The sequence below is a fragment of the Cyanistes caeruleus genome, chromosome 1, assembly GCF_971803275.1.
Source record: "Cyanistes caeruleus chromosome 1, bCyaCae1.hap1.1, whole genome shotgun sequence".
In the NCBI taxonomy this organism is placed as follows: domain Eukaryota; kingdom Metazoa; phylum Chordata; class Aves; order Passeriformes; family Paridae; genus Cyanistes; species Cyanistes caeruleus.
Genome location: NC_141701.1, coordinates 118,514,840 through 118,535,891, shown reverse-complemented (window position 1 = coordinate 118,535,891; position 21,052 = coordinate 118,514,840). Strand labels below are relative to the sequence as shown.

General features: G+C 39.1%; 1 protein-coding gene across 4 annotated transcripts in view; it reads left to right on the top strand.

The window, feature by feature from the left end:
- Positions 1–21,052, top strand: part of CREB5 (cAMP responsive element binding protein 5) — a 253,831-nt gene that overhangs the window by 65,036 nt on the left and 167,743 nt on the right. For all 4 annotated transcript variants that reach the window (XM_086852843.1, XM_086852837.1, XM_086852832.1 and 1 more), the window contains one exon: positions 18,026–18,198. In XM_086852843.1, coding sequence (XP_086708969.1) covers positions 18,035–18,198 — 164 coding nt within the window. In that variant the 5' untranslated portion in view covers positions 18,026–18,034. The remainder of the gene's footprint in view (positions 1–18,025; positions 18,199–21,052) is intronic.

Here is a 21,052-nt window from a genome sequence, read left to right as displayed (position 1 = left end):
ATATTCCTGTGATATATTCTTAGCAGAACTGGGGGAGCAGAGATTGAGGAATGTGGAAAGTAAAATTTTCTTATCTCCTCACCATGCCCATATTGTCCCTTCCACCCCCAATCCAAGGAAATGGAATTAGTTTCTCAGCTTAATGTTGAAATGAGATGTCAAAGGATGTGGCTGTACAAGAGAAGAGGAGACATGAAGATGCTAAGTTGATGTTGGGTATTAGAGTAGCTTTTACCTGAAAATGTAAAAAGGAAGGTCAGTCTGGAGACTCATGTTTCTGCTTTCTTTATAGTCTTTTCTAAGATATTCTTTCTCTCACCATGTCTTATCTCTGAGATCTCTGTGTATGTCCCTTGGGAAGTATACATCTGTGTAAGGCCGTTCCTGTAATCACAAAGTAACCATGGTTCTTGCCCATTTATGCTATTTTCTTTCCCAGTACAGTAAACTCATGCAAATGTAAATGGCAGCATATACATTTCAGGAAAACCAGGAAAACTATTACGCATATTACACCTCTGCACATAAGTTCTCATTTTGTGGATAATTGTGTGGCTGGAATCTTTTTCAGGTGCACCTCTTATATCCAAATTTCTTTTCTTTGCTTCATCCATCTCAGCCAGTTAAATGTGTATATAACTGATTTTCTGAAATGGGGCCAAAGTCCATGTACTTCAATAGCTCTTAAACATATGGTTAACTTCAAGCATGTGTGCAGGGGTTTGCTGCAGAGAGATAGTTTGCTGAATCAGGACTTCCCAACACCAAGATTTTAAATTGCAAACAATCCTCTATTTTAATGTGTTTTAACTACTGCCTCCCATGGACTAACAAAAGGTAACTATTGTTAGTTGACTTCTGCAGATGAAGAAAGTTGTACTTGGATAAACAGAAATTTATGGGTAAACGAAATTTTTCTGACAGCCTTCTGTGAGAACTGTTTTTATACTTCTTCCTAATAAATTATTATGTAACATGAAAGGGAATAATGATCATAATTTCATATTATGATTAAAATTTTATTTTTCTGTGGGAGGTAGAAAAGGTCCACTACTTAAAAAAGACATTTGTCACAGTCTTTCTTTTCTTTTCTTTTCTTTTCTTTTCTTTTCTTTTCTTTTCTTTTCTTTTCTTTTCTTTTCTTTTCTTTTCTTTTCTTTTCTTTTCTTTTCTTTTCTTTTCTTTTCTTTTCTTTTCTTTTCTTTTCTTTTCTTTTCTTTTCTTTTCTTTTCTTTTCTTTTCTTTTCTTTTCTTTTCTTTTCTTTTCTTTTCTTTTCTTTTCTTTTCTTTTCTTTCTTTTCTTTTTTCTATTTCTATATTTTCTAACTCAGTGCAGTACTGACATGATAATATATGTATGCCATCGTTGACCAAATAAATATCAGGCAGCTGTCCAGTCTTCTGGATATGTAAATCTATGTGATTTATGGAGAAAAAAATTTAAAGAACAATGAAAGTGTGTATATATGTAAAAATCCCTAAACAAACTAAAAAGGTCCAAACCAAATAAAAGCAAACAACCCAAAACACACCTGAAACCAAACTAACCCAACCAAATCCCACCCTGCAAAAAAAAACCTGAAGAAAAAGGAAAAAAAACACAACAAAAAGTGCAGTTGCTTTTCTCGTTCACTTACATTCTTACATCCATGTGCAGGGATAAATGGGATAGGGCTGGCTGCCCTGTGTTGTTGTGGTTTTCTCCATCCTGGATCACAGGTAGGGTGGGGTGGAAAGTAGATTCCACAGAGCAAATACATCTGTTGGAAGGTGCAGGCAAGGGGAAAGAGTCAGTGAGGGAAATGTTCCTTTCAAAATCGTACTTAATATGCTGTTAGTGATGGAGTGTTCAAATTGCCTTCTTGTTGTCAGCTGGGTAAGGAAAAAAAAAAGCATCTTTTGCTGTTGGAGTTGATACTCTTAATACATTGTTTTAAAACAAAGTGTTCTTCCCTTGTTTTTGTGTAAGGTGGTAAGACTTAAAAGAAATTGGGCTTTCTTCTTCTTTTCTTCCTACTTTTCAATATTCGTTTCCTCACATTCCATCTTCAAGCCAGCTAATCTGTATCCCCTTCTTCTTGAATAGCATTATCCTGACAACAGAGCAGTGAAAAAAGCCGAGACTGCAGGACTTCTAACAATGCCAGAGGGCCCCAGGAATAGGAATGCCCTGAAAAAAATGTGCTTCCATCCAGCTGCCCTTCATATTGTTGTCTCCCTATCCAATTTACTTGAGAATTTCCCACTGGCTCTTGGCTCATTCCCAAATGAGAATGTAATCTTTTAAAGATTACACTGCATAATGGAGGGACAAGGAGCTCTTTATTAACTGGGATGGGGAGTCACTTGCTATTAGGCAAGGGAAGGGGATGGGATGTAGCAGTGTTTTGTGAGCTCTGCTTTCTGCCCCTTCTTGTCTCGTCAGCAACAGGACGGCAGGTTGGGAGTGGGAAACCACCGCAGCTGCAACGTAGAAAAAGAAATAATTGAATGTAGCTTATGATTATGGCAATTACTTTTATAACATGAGGGATTATGCCATAACTATTATATTGCCAACAAGATTAAATTACTAACCTAATACCACAGCGTGTTTTCCAGGAAAATAAAAAAATAATTCTGCTTGTTCCAGAGTTGATGCATTTAAAGACTATTAATGCAGTGTGAAAGAGCTGAGCAACCAAGGAACCTGCAGTGCTGTCTGTACAGACATTGTCTGGATTGGATCCCTGTCACTTCCATGAACTCTGCCAGCTAGACACCCTCACCCTTTCTGGGATGTAAAGCAATGTGGTAATTTAAAATTACTCTGGTAATTTTAAATGCTCCTTCTCCTGTCAAGCAGATAAGCTCCTGCCAGTAATTGTTAATAAAGAAATAATCAGAAGCTACACCTGCAATGGAGAAATTTTTGAAACTTCACAAAGAGACCAATTTTGCTCATGTAAACCCACTAAACTGATTGGGAAGCTTAAACTTCATTGTATTTCCATGCTGGGCTCTTCTTTTTACTAAATCTTTTGAAAATATTGCTTAATACAACGGACGTGTATGGAAAATAATTTAGATCTCCTCTTGTGTGAAGTAATTTTTGCTGAAGTTTCTGGAATATGCAGTGTGATTTTCAATGGTTTTTTAAAAATATTTTTTTTCTACATGCATAACAAGGTCCTGGACGAGAATTTGTCCTATAGCTGGTACAGATACGGTCTCTTATAGACTGTTCATGGTAGGAGTATAAGCTAAGTTAATTATGCAGGAAGAGCAGTTTCCTTTTGTTCATCAGCTGGAAAATGAGTAGAAAATTTAATTTTGGAGACTTCAGAGATATATCATGTGTTGATCATTATGAGCAAATTAACTGGCTTCATGGAAAAGCCAGTTCCAATTCTGAAGAGAAATGCAGGTTAACAACATAATTCTATAAATATCTTTATTAATTTTTATTTAGTATGTGATTAATGATATCTCAAGCAGTTGATTTCATTTTTATTTTATGTACATTTAAGTCTTTTCACACCATTGTGCTTTATGAAAGTACCTGTTGTTGCACAAATCTATTGGATACATTTGGAAAGACTGGACGTGCATTTGTAAATCAACCTTTTCTTTTTCTGGTGAAGGACTGGAGTTATGGATATCAAACCGAGGTCAAACAGGACCATGTTACTGTATTGTTTTGTCAGGATTAGAAACCTCTGAATGACAGCATACACCCGATTTTATTCTTTTTTTTTTACCTTCCTTCCTTTATGTGAACAGAAAGAGAAGCAAATAACATTTCATGGTGGATATTTTTATTCTGTTGCAGATACGACCAGTGCAGCACACAAACTGTTTGTCTCAATGACACAAACTCTTGGCTTTTTGACCTTCCTATTCATTTGAGCTTTTAAGAGACACCTTAGGTAAAAGATATTCTCAGTTACCTTCTGGGACTGAGAGCTATGGGCACTGTTAAGACCATTTTTTTGTAAGTTGGTTTCATAATTTCCTTGTAGTGTCTAACCAGATGAACAAGGTTATACCTCTATTTGATAACTACAAAACATCTTTTATTCAGGTAAGGGTGCATTTCTATTCCCTTGGCTTGTATGATTTTAAGACCATTGTGTTTCCAGTGAGGCATCCTGTATTAGTTCCCTCTGAGGGCTTTTTATATTTGTCCCTGGTGCATTAGTTCCTAGCTGGTAGAAGCAGTTGCACAAGAAAACAACCTGTTTTCTTACATCTTCTATGCCCAGGGCATATTAATAAGTCTTTGGTTGCTGCTTGCTTTTAGAAAGAAGGTCAGTGTGGGTTTATTGCACATCTGCCAGTAGTTTGCAAAACGCTGGATCCTCATAGTGACCTGTGTGCCCACCAGGCAAGTGTTACCTTTCACAGCCTGCCAGGAGGGAATCATAACCCATGGAAAGAGGCCCACCAGATGCCTGAGGGCCATACCTCAAGCTGTCACAGGAGTTTCACCAGTTCTTGCCTTTCATTTGCTTTCCTGACCTCTTTGCATTGTGTGCTTAAGCACCTTCTTAAAAGGCAGCCTGTGGCTCAGGGCTTTAACTGCAGGCGGCACTGCAACATGATCTGCTGGAAATTGTAAAGTCAGTGATACAGATTTGTGTGGACTTCTGTGTGCCCTCTCACTGTTAATAGGTAATAAAACATCAACACTTCAGTGTGATGGGGGATTTTTTTGTGAGACCCTGTGCTTAAGCACCATCAAGACACAGGTGTAAATTTTTTTAAGTTACATGAGAAGTACTGGAATACCACCTAGGTATTGGTGTGTTCAAAGGTCTGGCAGTAATACTGGATGGTTTTCTTCATTCTGATGCTGTTACAGCATAAAGTAGTTTGAATATAATTTTTTCTTTCTTTTCTACAAATATTCCAGTTGAATTATTTTCAGCGCCAAAGGGAAATTTCTGTAAGACCCTGTCATGAGCCATGGTTTTGCATTTTTCTTGTTTTCCTGCCAATCTGTAACTTCCCTGTCTTTCTAACACGTGGAAAACTTTCTGCATATTTATGTCAGTTTCTGTGTCAGCTGATGTTGAAATAGGTTTCAAAACCACAGCCAGAACCTTTATTTACCCAAATATTTAGCTTTCAGTTTAAGTTTCAGTGTTCAGACTGAGCTCATCTGAGTTAAAGTACCCCAACAAATCAGCTACTTTCTACCTCCTCTGACATGCAACTGGCTGTGTGGATACTCTTAGCTTGCCCTAAATATTATGAAGGGAGGGAAAGAAGCATGTAAAGGTCAATACTGTGGTTTACTTGAAGGACAGTAGTTTGTTATAAGCTGCTGTGACTCAATTGTTTTTGCTACTCTGTTTATCATATCTCAATTGAAAAGATGCTAGGGAATCTTCTGAGCTTTCCATTAGTTAGAAGAGACAGGTCTCACCAGCTTTTGTTTTCGTGCAGGAACGTGGACTATAAACTGCTTGCATTAAACATGCTATTTGTTATCTGTCTGCAGAAGACTGGTGCTTGGATCCCATCTTCAAGTAATACTGTCGTGCACATAACTTCTAAATTATGAGCCTTATTTTTTACATTAAATCTTTTCAGCTGGATAATTTTTTTCCTTTAAAAGAACAGGTATTTTTGCAATACATGAGTATAACAGAAATTATTCCGTTCCTTCCAATCATTTTGCTGCTGGATGTAGAGACACGGTGCTAGCATCTAGCAAGCAAATACATTCCTGTGGTGTTTTCAAAAGCATATGAGAAACCATATGTTTTCATAGGAAAACAGCTGTTACCAAGCATATGCTTTCTGAGATAGAGTGACACTTACTAAAAGGGCAAAGTAGGACCACGACTTGTCTTCTAAGTTGAATAAAGCTGGCAATAACTGTCTCTTTCAATGTGCAGTGGCACTGCCTGTAGATATTGCCATGTGGAGTTGTAACTGGAAGGAGGGGGAGAGATTAACGTCTACAGTCTGCAGCTTGGAAGAGACAATATAAATCTCTGTCCTGCTTTGAGCTGTGAATGCCTCTGTAGGAGTTATAGTAACAGACAAATTAGCATAATGTAATTGGCTGGCAAGGTCAGCCCCTCGCCAGGAGCATTAGCAATGTTTACTGTAAGAAGAGACAGACCAAGTATTGTAGGGTAGTACTTTGTCTGTCCTTTTTGAAGGAAGAATAATCATTTTGGACTCCCTACATCACAGACTTTACCATATCTTTTTAAAATTCAGACTATCATATTTCTGCCTTAAAGCAAATAATCTAATAGAACAACAAAGCATATTCTCTACTATCACACAAATCTTTATTCTTTTTGTTTTTGCTTTGAACCTCATTGAGTTTACTTTTCTCTCTTTCTCTGTTGAATAGCTTTTATCTGGACGCTAAACTTCCATATGCATCCCTGGCAATGCCTAATAAATCTTACTGAGAGAATTAAAATTTCTGGTTTTATTACATGGGACAAAATTAGTAAATACAGACAAATTTATCAGTTTTCTTGTTTGGTTCTTTGAAAATGAAAACTCTGAGCAAATTTCTGGGCCAGCTCTAACCATCCAGGCTCACTGGATTCAGCTTTACAAACCTTTTCACAGCTGTAGGTGAGAAATGCGAGATGATGTGTTTTAAAGGAGACCTTCCATTGAGTCACAAATAGCTTTGGCTTTTCAGCCTTTGTTCTCAAAATGAAAATTTGTAGCAAGCATTTGAAATGAATTCAAGCATTCAGTTATGAAATGTTTGGGAAATGGCTTTTAGAATATCATACAGGGGTCACATAGCCTTCTCTTATATAATCAACAGGAATGGTGAAGATTGTGATATTTAATACGGTCTGTGGGAGGGGGTTGCCACTGTAATTTCCCTAGACAACTGGCAAAAAGACTAAAGCATACACAGAATCACCTTCTGAGCACTATCTGACTGGAAAACCTCCTTCCTTTTGCTTAGACTGTGAGCCAATGCATTTCCATAGCACAGTCCATTCTGTTGTCTTCTGGTGATGAAGAAAAAACAAATAGCATTTCCTGGGCCCCTCACTGGCTATTTTTTGTGTCTTGTGTATTAAAACTGTAAGTTAGGTTGGTTTAAATGACAGTGTTCAAGGCTGAAGAGTAATACTGCTCTTTAATGCTGATACCCAGGAGCTGGCTGCTCTTGAGACCAGGATCATGGTGCTACTTGTGCCAGGCTGGTACTCCTGACCCTCTTCCCTGCTCTTCAACTTTCAGCTCTCACATTGCTAGGCTGTAAACATCCCACTGACCTTCTAGGCAAAAGCTGCTGTGTGGAGGAGAGCACTCAGAACTAACAGTTCTCCAAGTACAGTTAGGCTGTTGCTTAAGGATGCCTGACTGCCCTGATTCATTCATGGCTTAGCTGAAACTCCTGCCTGAATTATGTTTTGCCTCCTTGGATGAAGTTATCTATCTGTCTGGGTCACACCAGGAGGACCAATTATGCAGGAGGACCAATCATTTTTTACTTAGGAAAAGGAGCATTGTGGCTCCTCAGATACAGTGAGAACTTCACCAAGGCATTTCAGAAGCATGTGGTACTCTAGAGGAATGGTATGTAATTTCCCCAGGATGGCTCCACACCACATTTAATTAGTGTGACTGGAAGCGTGTACATCTGGATGATTGTCTGGTAGCATTATCAAATACAGTGCAGCTTCTTTGTTTTTCTCTCCATTTCCTCCAGTCAGAAAAGGAGCTGAGCCAAAGATATCCCACTTCTACAACTGAGAATTCACCACCACCATTATAACCTTAGTAAGATTTTTAGCCTGACTCTTCTGAAGTGGCTCACAATTTTTAGTGCCCCTATTTGGATCTGCATCCAGGTATCCTTTAATTTGGTACAATTTTCTGCAGATGATGAGCTCCCCTTTTCTGAATAATAGATCCTGCAATGCTGTCTGGACTTTCTGGACTTCAGTAGGCAGTCATTATTCTCTTTTACTAATTTAGATGTCTTTCTCTCATGTTTACAGCTACCAAATAACTGTTCTTCTGTCTCGCAAATCTTCTGATGTTATTTATCATATAACTATTTTCTGTATTGGTTAAGTTATCTCGATTATGATTTCTTGTCATTTTTGTGAGTTTGAAATGCATGCTACTCTAAAGTCCTGTGGAGTTCTCTTACAAAAAACTCCTCTTCTGCTCTGTCACTGCTGTGTTGCATTGCCTCCCTGGGTATACTGTATTGTCTCTAAAAAGCTATTCCTTTCTCATCACCTCCAAGCACTGTGTAGCTGTTGAAGGTCTTTGTCCTGTTTTACATCTAGGGCAGAAGAATGTGAAGTAATTTGATCAAAATCATGCAGTAAATCTGTTACAGAGTAAGAAAAAGGATGGCTGTGCAGTTCCCAGTTTACCTGACCCGCAGAACATGTTGGTTCTGTTCATGGAGTTATATTTCTGATCTTTTCCGCTGTTCCCATCCTGGGAAGTTGTATGTCCAAGCTCCATTCATCTTGCTTACTTGTTCTTTTTCCCATTAACAATAGCTCTTCTTCCAGAGATCTCCATCTGTGTTTAAGACCAAGCCACATGCCTTCATCAGGGGATGGTCAACTGTGTTTCTTGCAGAAGGACCGCTATTGGTTTAAATTTATTCCAAGCGTGTTTATTCTCCTAGTCTTACTGCTTTTTTTTCAGTGCCTGTCTGTCTCTTGCTGAAACCAAGGCAGAGGTGGACAAGGGCTGCTTCTCCTTAACCAGACTGCTTACCAGCTTTGAGGATTCAGAGAATGCCTTCTTGTAATCTCTGTTTGTCTGTAGCCCCTGCTGTACTCAGTAGAAGTGAACTTCCTTTAGCTAGAAGTGTATTTAACTTCTTTGCTTTCGGTGTAGATACTGTGCCTTTCTAAACCTTAACTTTTTTAACTCTTATGGCTACAAAAATTGATTTTTGTCTGAGTGCTTCCAAATAATGTACCTAATTTTATTTAAGTTCTTTTGGTTCAAGGTCTAAACTAAACTAGCTCTCCTCTCCCAAAGCATCAACCTAAAATCAACTGAAGTGATTGTGGATCCTGCAGAACTGCGAGATTGCCTTTGAGATTACTTCCCAGGGGACCTGGTGAATTAACTTGATCCTGACTTGACATCTCGGTGTTCCTTTTATTATTTTCACTGATCAAAATGATTTTTCTACTAGCTCACTTGAAAACCCTTTCCCTGGTTAAACCTATGGTTTAACCTATCTTGTTATGTTGCAAATGGTTTATCTGAGTCATCTGGAGACCACCATTAGCCTTCCCTCCTGGACCTTTCCCAGCCTTTTGTTTGAGTGCCCATGTAGTATTAGTCTGGCTGGCCCAACACAGCTGGCACAGTGTGTTGGGGGAAACAGAATATTCAGGAGATGCATTTTATTACCAGGGTAGCAGCATTTCCACTTGACTTCTTAGCAGAGAAGTTAAGCCTGCTGGTTTTCTGCTTGAAACTGCCTGAATGGAAAATCACTGGATGTTTTGTTGCTACCATCCTTGCTCTCTTTACCAACTTCTCTGTCTAAAAAATGTTCTGGTCATGGAGTGCAGTCAACAGCCAGGGCTGTAACTCATGCATGATGCCAGTAACTTATGCCAGTGAAATCAACAATGAGAATTTCTAAGAAGCTTTAAATAAAATACAACAAATTTAGATGTCAAAGTGCTGTCTCTGTGAATTTGCTGTTAACAGATTATAAATGGTTTGCATAATGTTGAAAAGCCTGGTGCCTTCAGTTAGCAATATCAAAGGCTTGTTTAAAGCAATTCCTGGAGGAGTGCCTCCCTCCCCCTCCCAGCTTTCTGTTTCACGATGGATAAAAACAAAACTCCTTACAATAAAGAAAGGAAAGCCAGGTTTTCAACTACCCTCTGACTGGCCTCCAGATCTGGCAGCTGCTTTTGGATGTCTAATTGCTTGTCCTGCAAAAGTTGACATGCACCTACTTTGAGAAGGTTCTTTGAGTACTCACTTACTATGTGTAGTCTGTCTGATTTACAGAAATTAAATGATAGGGCTGGAAAAAACTCAAGCAGAGCTTATGATTCTGTTTCTTTGATTTTTATCTATTAATTTAAACTTTTCTGGTCTTCTCAGTTCATAGATAAGTACTAGATGCAAGAAAACAGTGCAAAGTAAAGAACAAGGCAGTGGACCGGGAGAAAAGAGCCCTTGCATTGAGTCTGATATTTGGCTGGACAAATCACTTTCTCCTTTTCTTCTTTCCTCTTTCCTTGTTTTGTCTCTGGACGCTGAGGCTTGTGGGCAAGTGTTGGTCATCAATGTGTCTATACAGGTTTTAGCACAATTAGGCCTTCATTGCAACTAAGGCCTTTAGGAATTACACCTAGTAAGTATTCTGGCAAATTTCTTTTGTTATTTTCATGTTCCTTACCAGCCCTTCTTCATTTGAAATGCATGGCAAACGCCCTTGTTTGCAGCAATCTAATGGGACCATAATTCTGTCCCTGAGATAACATTACAGATATAAGCCAGTGTTGCCTTAGACAAAGTTCTATGGAGAATGTATTTTCTTATAAACATGCTTTTATTAAAGGGTTTGTTGTTTTGTGTTTAGTGGTGTTCCATCTGCTCTCGAGAATACATTTGAGAAAAGCTAGCTCCAGCATGGCATATAATGTTTCATTAGCAGGCATAACCTTGTTTATTTGCTTTTTAAAATTGTATTTAAAAAAGGAAATCAGTTTGCACCATTGACATGCTGCCAGGTTCCTGTTTATAAATGTCACAATAGGCAACTTAGTAGAAACAAAATAGTCAGTTTATGGCTTTTGCATAAAGAGTGAGAGAACTGGGTAGAGCCAGGCAGCCAGTTGTGCTCCCCCTATTTTTTAGCTTGCCAATTAGCAAGAGTTAATGTGGTGTTAGCAGTGCAAAACACCCTGAGTGACCCAAACTGGGCTTTGCACACTTAGTGTTGCTGATGTTTAGTTGAACAGAAGAAGCTCTTTGTGCTATGCTGCTTTAGTGGCTATCTTGGGCAAGTAATTGTGCATGAAACAAGCAACCCTGAGGAAAAATGGGAAATATCTGTAGGAAACTTCAAGACATAAGCATGCAATCTGATGTCATCCTTTCCCATAGAGAAGCTATTTCCTTTCAAACTCTGGTGAGACCAATCTTCTAAAGTTTCCTTCTCCTTTAAAATATGTTCCTTTACATCACTTTTTTTCCTTTGCTCTAGTAAGTGGTTTATCATGGGTACCTCTGGTATATACCATATATTACTTTATGGTATGTAAACTACTGTGTATGTAAAGAAGGCTTCATGTGTTACTAGCCAAGTCTGGACAGACATGCTGTAAAGGGCACGAGAAGGGTAGTGAGGGAAGAGGGGAGGGAATTGTGGAAGACAAGGGTCATCTTTCAGTATTCATTTCTACTGATAATTAGAGGGCACCACTGAATGGCTGTAATTAGATCATGTCAAAAAAATTAAGATAAAAGACCAAAAATTCTAAGTATCCTGCACTTTGTTCATGGTATCAGAGGAGTTAGAGCATTTGCTTAGACCGGCAGCCAAAGTGGAGGACAGGCAGGGAGGCTTCTCCTGCCCCTGGAAGAAGCTTGTGGGCATTTTCCCGAGGAGGTGTGAGGAAGGGACCGGAGGAGGTGACTGAGGAGGTGATGGTGCTCCCTGGGTGCCCGAGGGGCAGAGGCACAGCGGGGGCAGCCAGAGGCTGGCCTGCAGCACGAGGGAGATTTTGTGCAGGGCTGTCACCCTTCAGGCAGCGGCCTTAAGAGGATTAGTAGTGCTTAAATGGGTCCTTTGGACTTTGAGTTACAGTGGTGACTGCTAGAGCCTTGAGATGGCTTACACCTGGCTTAGCACTTCATATGTCTGTCCTGTGTCCTGTGCCACGCTGCGTAGCAGCGCCGTGCGGTTTGCTGGAGATTAGCAGATGAGGTTTGCATCACTCAGTCTATCTCAGAAAGCCTTTCTGATAACATATGAACAGCTATTGAAAGAAAACAGGATAAAAATATTATTTATGATTTTTGTTTTGTTTTGTTTTGTGCCTCTTGAGGAGCAGCCACCATGTCTATGCTTAAGAATAATCCATCCTAACTTAAAACAACAAGGAACTTTCCCTGCATGCTCCAACACAGATATTTAGGATAAAATTTTGCAAAGCTCCTGCCTGTCTCAGTACACAAATCTGATCTATTAATTAACAGTATTTGTTTAAGGCTCCAAAAATTGAAGACAATTTGAAGAAAAGGACAAGGGTTACTGAAGTTCATAGATACCTTTAGAAATGTTATCTTTTTTTGTCAATAAATTCTAGTCACGGTGCTCCAAAGCCGTATTTGTGTGGCAGTTAAAGTCTGGTCTGTGAACTGCTGGTGGTCGCAAAGCTGTGGTAAGTCATCTGCATCTGGTCTGTGGAACCATCTTGCCTTAATTACACAATTTATGATAAGAGCACAGAGTGCTCTGTGTGAAATTCAGAGGGTTGACAGAGGTCTGTGATCCAAAAAATTGGAAACTAGTGGCTGAGACTGATAAGTACAGATTCAAAGCTTTATGATTTCAGTGAGAGCAATGTTTCTCTTCTTTCCCCATCTGCCTATCATTACTTGTCATTCTTGAGTAAGGAGTTTAATTTTTCTTTACATTTTTACCCCTTTGGAGATCAGGTTGATAACATTTGACTGAGCAGCCCTGCCTGGGGTTCAAGAAGTCAGATATACCCATACAGCTCCTGGCCTTTCAGTCTCCAGCGTGGTGTGGATGGCTGGCTGGGTCCAGTTTAGGGGGAGACTTTGGATGGGGGTCTTGGGGGCAGGGAAGAGTCTTTCCCCATTCTGGGATATATCATGCCTGCTGTTTCTTGTAATGTGCCATTTTTATCAGGTAGCTGTTAAGTGAGCATTTGCCTTTCTTTGAAATGTTTTGAGGAATAGATCCTTTGGCATGAGTTCTGTATTTTTATGTGTCAGCCTCACTCAGTGACTTCATACCTCTTGCTAAGTAGGGGAGTTAAATGGATTTTAGTGGTCTGCAATAAGATCTTCATAGTGCTTTGTCCTTATGCTTAATGTTACTACATAGCATTTTCCAGCAGTTTCTTTCTGTGTCCTTTTTTTTTTTTACTTTAGTGCTTTTCCTCATTCAAAGCTCTACAGATGTTACAGTTTAAAAAAAGAGGAAAAGGTATTGCATTTCAGTCTCCACCAAGTTTACACTCACCCATCTCCTGCATAATGGAACTTTTTCCTTTTTTTTTTTTTTAAAAATTAAAATCTTGATAATAGACTTTCTTTTTCCTGTAAACCTTCAATTGCATTAGTAACATAATTCATTTTTTATCTCTGGTTTCTTCCCTAGTTCCTCATCTGTGTTTACTGGCCTTGAGTGGGCAGCAAGCTTAGTTCTGTGCTTACAGGAATTTAGATTTTGCATGCCAGCTACAGATGAAACAGTTGTGATGGGCTGGTGTGAGGGTATTTTCTTTCCACCTTGATCTGAATAATGAGAAAATAATGAGAATTGGTACTGCTTCTGGGGAGTCTTGCTAACTTTTGTTTTGAAATTATGTTTTTCTTCTTTCAGGAGAGAATTCATAGAGGCTTAGTTATTTTGATGGAGGTTATATGTGATTAAAATAGTTTTGAAGCCTTTGGCCATTATTTGCCGCATTTAATGTATAATTTTCTTTACAACAAAGTCTTCCAAGTTTTTAAGCAGGCAGGTTCTTTGGCTGTGTAAGCAGTATATGCAGTGAGTATGTCACTGGAGGCTTCCACTCAAGTGTCTTTTATATAATGTGATGTTAGGATCTCAGTAATCAGAAATGACTGTATTAGAATTGAGAATTTATAGAATAGAATATAGAATAGTTTTCAAAATACCTTTATGTACAATTTGCTGTAGGTTACAGCTTTATTGATCCAAAAACTTATATAGAATAATCCCAAATAGTCTGCAGTTCATGTAAAACTGGCGTTTGCAATTTTTGGTAAGCCTCACAGTTAAAAAATAATAGTAGGAAAATAAAACCAGAAACTAGATCTTATAGTTTAAAACCACAAACAAACTCTGAAACTCAGAATATTACAGTAGATTGTAAAGGATGGATCAGTTGTCTTCATCCTTTGATTTCAGTAGATGGTGATTGACTTGAGGTGGTGCTGTGTGAAACGGATGGGTGTTTCTCTGGAAGAACCAGGGTTTAGGGGAATTGGTGACTGCCTGGGTGTATTTTGCCTGTGTCTGCGTAGCCGTCATTTCTCTGCTGTGCTTGCCAACAGGGTGTGTGTTCTTGTGGAGTGATGTGTAATCCTCTCCACCAGAACATGGAAGCATGACTTCAAGAAGTTTTTAGCCTTTAGAAAAAAGAAGTGTGTTGTCTATCCAAGCTTAAATGGTTGCACGTGGGAGAAAAATGCTCAAATGTTTTCTTCAAAGTCTGAAGCTAAAATGGGCCATGAAGTGTAACTGGGAAGAAGTTAGTATGATGATGATCTGCTTTCCTTTTGCAGCTGGAAAGGTTGAGAATGAGCATGTAGATTCAAAAGCGGTTTGTGGATATGATTTGTTGCTGTTTGGTTTATTTGTTTGAATGTTAAATACTGATGGAGAGTACTGCATGAGCACATGGGCAAGGGGAGCATTTTTGTAAAAGCACTTCACTGTTATAATCCTAGTTTCTGCTTCAGTGAGAGTGATTGGAAACTTCAGTGAGGATGAAACTTGGTCCTAAAGGACATAAACTCCTCTTCATATATTGGAACTTAATTAAGATTCATTAAATTAATCTTAAGAGCATGTCTTTTGTGTCTCTGCAGCTCCTGACATATGGGTGGCCTGTTCCCTGTGTGAACACTTGGGTTCAGTTTAATAAAATAGATAATAATGATAAGTTCATATTCTCTCTTCTAACGTTGAAGCATAGTTGAGAAGATACCTGAGAAAACTCTGAGTGTGTGTGGGTGTCATACTCTCCCAGAGCATGGATGGGTCTTGGGAATGTTAAAAGCAGAGGGAGATCTCAGTCTGTCATTGCTCCTGTAGACTTATCTGAGCTGGAATACTGGGAGCTCCACACCTAGTATCAAATAATCGTAAACATTGGCGTAAGAGCTGGAGGATAATGAAAAGGAGAGTCAAAGGAGATGTTATTCACAGATGCCTGGTAGAAGAACATCAAGAGCTCATTAAAAGTAGAGCTGGAAGCAGCCTAAGTAAACAACAATTCCATATATAAAGTGGAGGTCTCAGTTTCGGCCTATGTTACTGAATTTTTCCTCTTTCTATAAGGGCCCAAAGTCAGCAAGGAGCTTGTTAATATCCTATCCAGATCCATTCAGAACCAGATGCAGAGCTCAACACAGCAAAACCATTTTGGGAGTTCTGAAGACTGGCTGCATCACACGTGCAACGAGCCTAGTCTTGCTGTGCTGGTGATACAGAGTCATACAGTGTCATGATGCATGCAGCGAGATCAGATAGGCTTAGAGTCAGATCCACTGTACACTACCTTCCTGCTGCCTTTCAAAGCATACCTATTGCCCTTAAAGTATGAACTTGCTTGAACTTCTCTGTAGATTCACTAGCATCTCACTGATGTAAATTATTCTGAGATTGCCAAATCCTTTTCTTATGAATGTCAGAGTCATGCTGAGTTTGGCATTTTGTTGGGAAATCTTAGGCTTTCACTTGGCAGCGTGGTATGCGCTTGCCCAAGTGCAGTGCTTGCATTACTGAGAAGAATGGACATCTGAAAGCATTGACAGGTTTTCACTCTGCTTTTACTTTCCATGCATCACATACTCAACCTACTTTTTGAAAAGATGTAGCTCATTGGAAATTGTTAAAACTTTGAAACAGTGTTGGAAGTTTATGCATGTAAGGTAACAACTACAGTGCCTTATGGGAAACTGAAATTTTCCATATCCATCATAATACATCGGTTTGTACCTTAGAGAGCTCTGTAATGTAAGAAGAGAATGGAAAGAGAAGGAAAAGAGAAAGGAAATACTTAATTTAGGAGCACAGGAATCTGATATCAAATCTTGAAGGTCTGCCCCACCATGGTACAACGAAGTCTGGTGAAACTGTGAGCAAATGCCAGGGTACCACCTGTCTAAAGCTTGTGATGATGGATTTCCAGGCCTTGCAGACTCATGGCACCATACATGTTTCATTTAGAGATCACTTTAGGAAGTGATAGTGTTAAAATTTTGACTGTACATGGATAGATTTTAGACCTGTTTTTGCAAAATCTGGCTGTGATCTAAAAAGCAGGTTTGATGAACCCTGAGCTAGATTTGGCTGTATATATTTTTTTTTTGAACTGAACAGGCTTTTTATCAGAAACCAGTAATCTGTTGAAGAAGTGACATTTTAATAGGAATGTGGTAGGTGAGGGAGAACTTCTTTTGGAGTAGTTTTCATATGTCTAAGGTTATTGCCTGATGGTCATGACATACTACTGTGCTATGAAATATTACAGTTAAGGTCCTTGGTCTGGCTTCCTCTTGCAATTCATGCACCTTAAGTGAATTCTTAAGTGAATAAGGAGCTTCTAGACCTGATTCATAATGTGTAAATTATTTACTGGAAGAGGAATTCAAAGCTGGGTCCTCTTCATTCCAGGTGAGGTGGTATAACCATTCAACTGTGGGCAGCACCTGTGCCTCTTTATGTGTTATTGAAGACTGGAACAACCCCTGTAAAAGAAACAAAGATCCCTGTCTCCAAACTGTCCTGGGAATCACATGAAATGTATAAATCTGGGACATAAATGGAAAACAACTAATGCCTTCAGTTGGGGTCCTCTAATTATTTGCTCTCTTTTTCCATGAGGGGTTGTTCTTTATTTGGCTCATAATACATAATACTTTCTTTAGGTCTGGAATTCAACATGTTGTGTGCCTCTTATGTTTTCCACATTTGATCAGAGCTCTGAGTTTCCTTTCTCACCAGCTTTATCTATCAATATTTTGTGGTGGTTGTGTGTGTTTCCTAGACAAATTGACTCATAAATTGGAATTTTGAATGAAATAGAACTTTGTTTTTTAATCCTGAGTAGTGCTGTGGTTAGGAAGGTTCTTTGCGTGAGTCTTAGTGGCAGTGTGTGTATAAGGAGCTTTTTGTCCCCGTTTTCCTCGTCCTAGCATGAGGTGACAATGGAAAGTTTCTTTTCCTCTTGCTGCTAACAATTCACACGTTGATGCCTGATAGGCAAAATAATGCTCTCAAGGTTACCGTATTTTTCATGTGTATACATTGTGGCTTATCTCTGGCTTGAGAGTTTTGTTTGTTTTTAAACGCAGGCCAAGTCAAACCCTGCGGTTTAGCAGCCGTGTGTGTTGTGTGTACAGGCATAACAGGAGAGAAGTCTTATTCCATCCTTAGCAGTATCCTGGTCTCTCACTGGCTGTTTGCTTAGTGGCTATGAGTTATCTGTGAACTTTTTTTTCTTTTAGGAACTTTTTAAGAGCTCTGAGTTACCTGAAGCAAAGGTTATATGTGGTGAAATACAGTGTTATTCTAAGCCTCTGGGATATTTTTGCTCTACAAAGTCTATGGAGGCTTATAGAAATGGCTGTTTCATGATGTGCTGTGCACTGTTTGTTACTTTGGGACTGTAAAACTTGATTTGCTTGTCAGTCTAAGCAAACACAGTACACAGTAAACAGGCCATGCAGTAAATTAAGGTGTCCTGTACTTATATCATGTTCATTTAGGAGAAATATGTGCTAAATATCCCCATTACAAATCACAAGACAGAATCACAGAAGAGTGTGGAAAAAAAATGGTATTTTTCCATTTATATTGCCCTATGAAAGTAAATATTCATTTTTCTTTTTTTTTTTTTTTTAATTGCTGTTGGTTATAACAAGATCTGTTGACTTGGGATTTACCAGGAGCCAGTAACTTTTCATGTTGTGGATATTTTCAGATTTCTAATACAATTCCTGTAGAACAGAAAAGCAGACTAAGACATATAGTTATTTATTTATTTTCATTTTCCTCCACCATCTCCCATTTCCTTGCTTTTCACAGAATATATCCATGCATAACACAGTTGGAGGAGCAATGGCAGGACCTGGATCCCACCAGCTGACAAACACAAGGATGCCAAACCACGACACCAGCGTTGTGATTCAGCAAGCCATGCCATCTCCACAGTCCAGTTCTGTCATTACACAAGCACCTTCCACAAATCGGCAGATTGGGTGAGTCCATTTCCATTTTCTCATTTCTCTGGTTCTCTGGTTCCTGCCCATAGGACCAGATGTTGTCCTCATGTCCTCACAGTTCTTGAGGTCCAGCTGCATGCAGGAGCAGATGTCGTTCTAGTGGTTTTTGAGGTTACAGGGTTTGCTCTGAACCCTGCCAGGACGAGCATGGACCCCTGCAGCACATGTTGCAGGCTGTGGGGAATGGCCAGGTTACTCTAGGTATGGCACCCTGGTTCAAAAAAGACAGAATGTTGTACTTACTGGAGAGTCCTGCTTTCTGTATCCAGTTTTGTTTTATCTTCTTATGATCATAGTGCATGTTTTTTCTAAAAACATGACCTGGGGAGAAAGACAAAGTGTTTGTGAAGCCAATCCCTTAAATTCCTTCAATGGGAATTCTGTGTTTTCTATGGAATTGAGCTATTTCCTATGTCCTCTGCTTAAATGAGGAATGCTGGAAGACAAAAAGACCATCAAGATAAATAGAATTTGGCACCGTGTGAACAGCTGCTCAATTTGTGATGATGGATCCGTATTTATTGCCATAAATTGACAGTATAGATGCTTATTGTATTGGCTTGAATGCCAGTGGAGTGATAATGTCTGGAGAACTGTGTGAACAAAACCATCCATGTTTAGCACAGTTACTTCCAGCAAGTATGAGATCCTCGTAAGTCAGAGTAACTTGTTTTTAATTGTACAGAAATTTCCTCAATGGCTTGAGGGTTCAGCTTTAATCACGCAGCTCTGAGAATTTAGGGGTGGGCTTATACAAGAAAATGTATGGATTAAAAGATATATTAGTGGACTAAGAAAGAAGCAGCACTACAGATTCATTATCTGCCATTTGTAATTTGGTCACATCAATTAAGTGATATGTGCAAAAGGAGTCTCTGTCCCCAGTCATTATTGAAATAATTGATGAGCAACTTTCAGTCTTTCCAAAGTAAAACCAAAAAGTGAAATCCTGGCATTGAAAACTAAAAATCCAGTTTTTCTTGAGTTTTCCTTCAAGATTCTTGGTGTAGGCCACAGGCTCTGTACCTCCCATGGTAGCTGGGATGGCCCACAGCACTGAGCTCTGGGTTACCCAGCCATGCACAGGACACAGATTCCATCTGCTGCCCTAGTTTTGTGCTCCTGGCCAAGATCCTCTATTTTTCTTTTTACTACTGTTTCGGGATTTGCTTCTTAATAAATAAATCTGGTAGGTTGGGTCAGGTAAACCTATTTGATAGATGTGCCCTTTGTATATGTTCCATCTTGACAAAACACAGTGTTCACTGAGATTTCACATGCAATACCACTTGCCTGTGAATCCAGCAAAGTTGTTGTCTTATATATGTCCCATTCAGTTCAAAGACAGGGGGCTGGGAGAAAGGGAGGGAGGAAGAAACAGTTTCTTTTTCAATTTTAGAAAGAAAAACATTAACTAATGCCATTATTTGCGTTAAGGATGATTAAGCTCCTGTTCAAATTGTGACTTAATAGGTCTAGTGGTAATTATGATCCTAATTAAAAGCATAATAAAACCCCAAACAACTTTTAATACTCAGTGGTGAGGTGTTTTATGTAAGACTGTACTTGGCTTCCAAACAATTGTTTCTATATAATGAGAAAAAAACTGCATGTGGTTTTGCAAGACCCTGTCAGTCAGGTTTTAGGTTTGTGTTGGTTCGGGGCCATGGTGATTAGAATCTCCAAAGTTTGAGGGGCTGAGGATAAAAAGGCCTTTTCCTAGTCAGTGGTGTGTCTCATTTGGGAAACTTTGTCATGACATATCTTAATTCTTCCCCGTGACTGAATCACACAAATGTTTCCTAAGTCTGAGTCTAAAGCTGCTTTATTGGGAGGCAATTGTCAGCATTTTAGTCTCTGTGTGAGTTGGTGTGTGAATGAGACTTATGGTGTGACCTCCAGCATACACTGTTCCCCATTCTTCCCTCTTCCTAGGAGGTTTTGTTTTTTGTTCATGGTGTGTCCTAGGAGATAATTGCTGTATTTTCAACTTCCTCTACTTGCCAAAGCATTGAGCATCCTTGTTTGTCTTTTCCTTCAGTCTTTTCCCTGTGGTGTCTGTTTTACTTATTCAAAGAACATATCTTGTCATTTCCATTTATCTTCATCTTATCCTTCTAAACGCGGTAAGAATTATATCCACGACTCATTCATGAGGAATACAGACTGGACAATGGTTCTGGTATTAAACAACTGAAAAAAAAAAAATCCAGATGAATTCAGAAAATATTTGAGTTCTTCAAAGTTTAGTTGTTTTGATTTAGTCTTGCAAAGTTGAGATTGTTTAGCTATTTAACTAGCCCAAATTCTGAGGTGCTCAAATCAGTGGATTTTGGTTGAGTTTCCCTTTTTAAAAAATCAACTGAATCTGCCCCAAAGGGTAGATGAGTCTTTACCATGAAGAATTGTTTTGAGGAAAATGCCTTTTAATGAGCAATAAAATCAGCAGAGAGAAACTGGGTAAAACTCTCACTGAGTTCTGTAAGAGCAGGATCAAGCCCTGAAGGTTATATAGAACCATCTTGTAGCAATATTCTGATTTTTATCACAACCACAAATATTTTAGTGTCAGACTATGGCCAAGCCACCTGCAAATGTTTATGATGGCCTTGCTCCAATGAAAACAGGGAACAGCAATGAAAGTCTTCATTTAGCCCCTGTTTGTAGGCTGTGCTCTAGTAACAGAGAATGGGACCCACCTGTGCCCGCACACAGCTCGTTTCATGGTGAGGAGTGGGCGAGTTTGTAGCAGCTGACATTCCCAAGGGATGTAATTTTCCCCTATTTTCCTTTCTCCTTCTCTTTCTTCTCCCTCTAGCCTTCTCTCTCC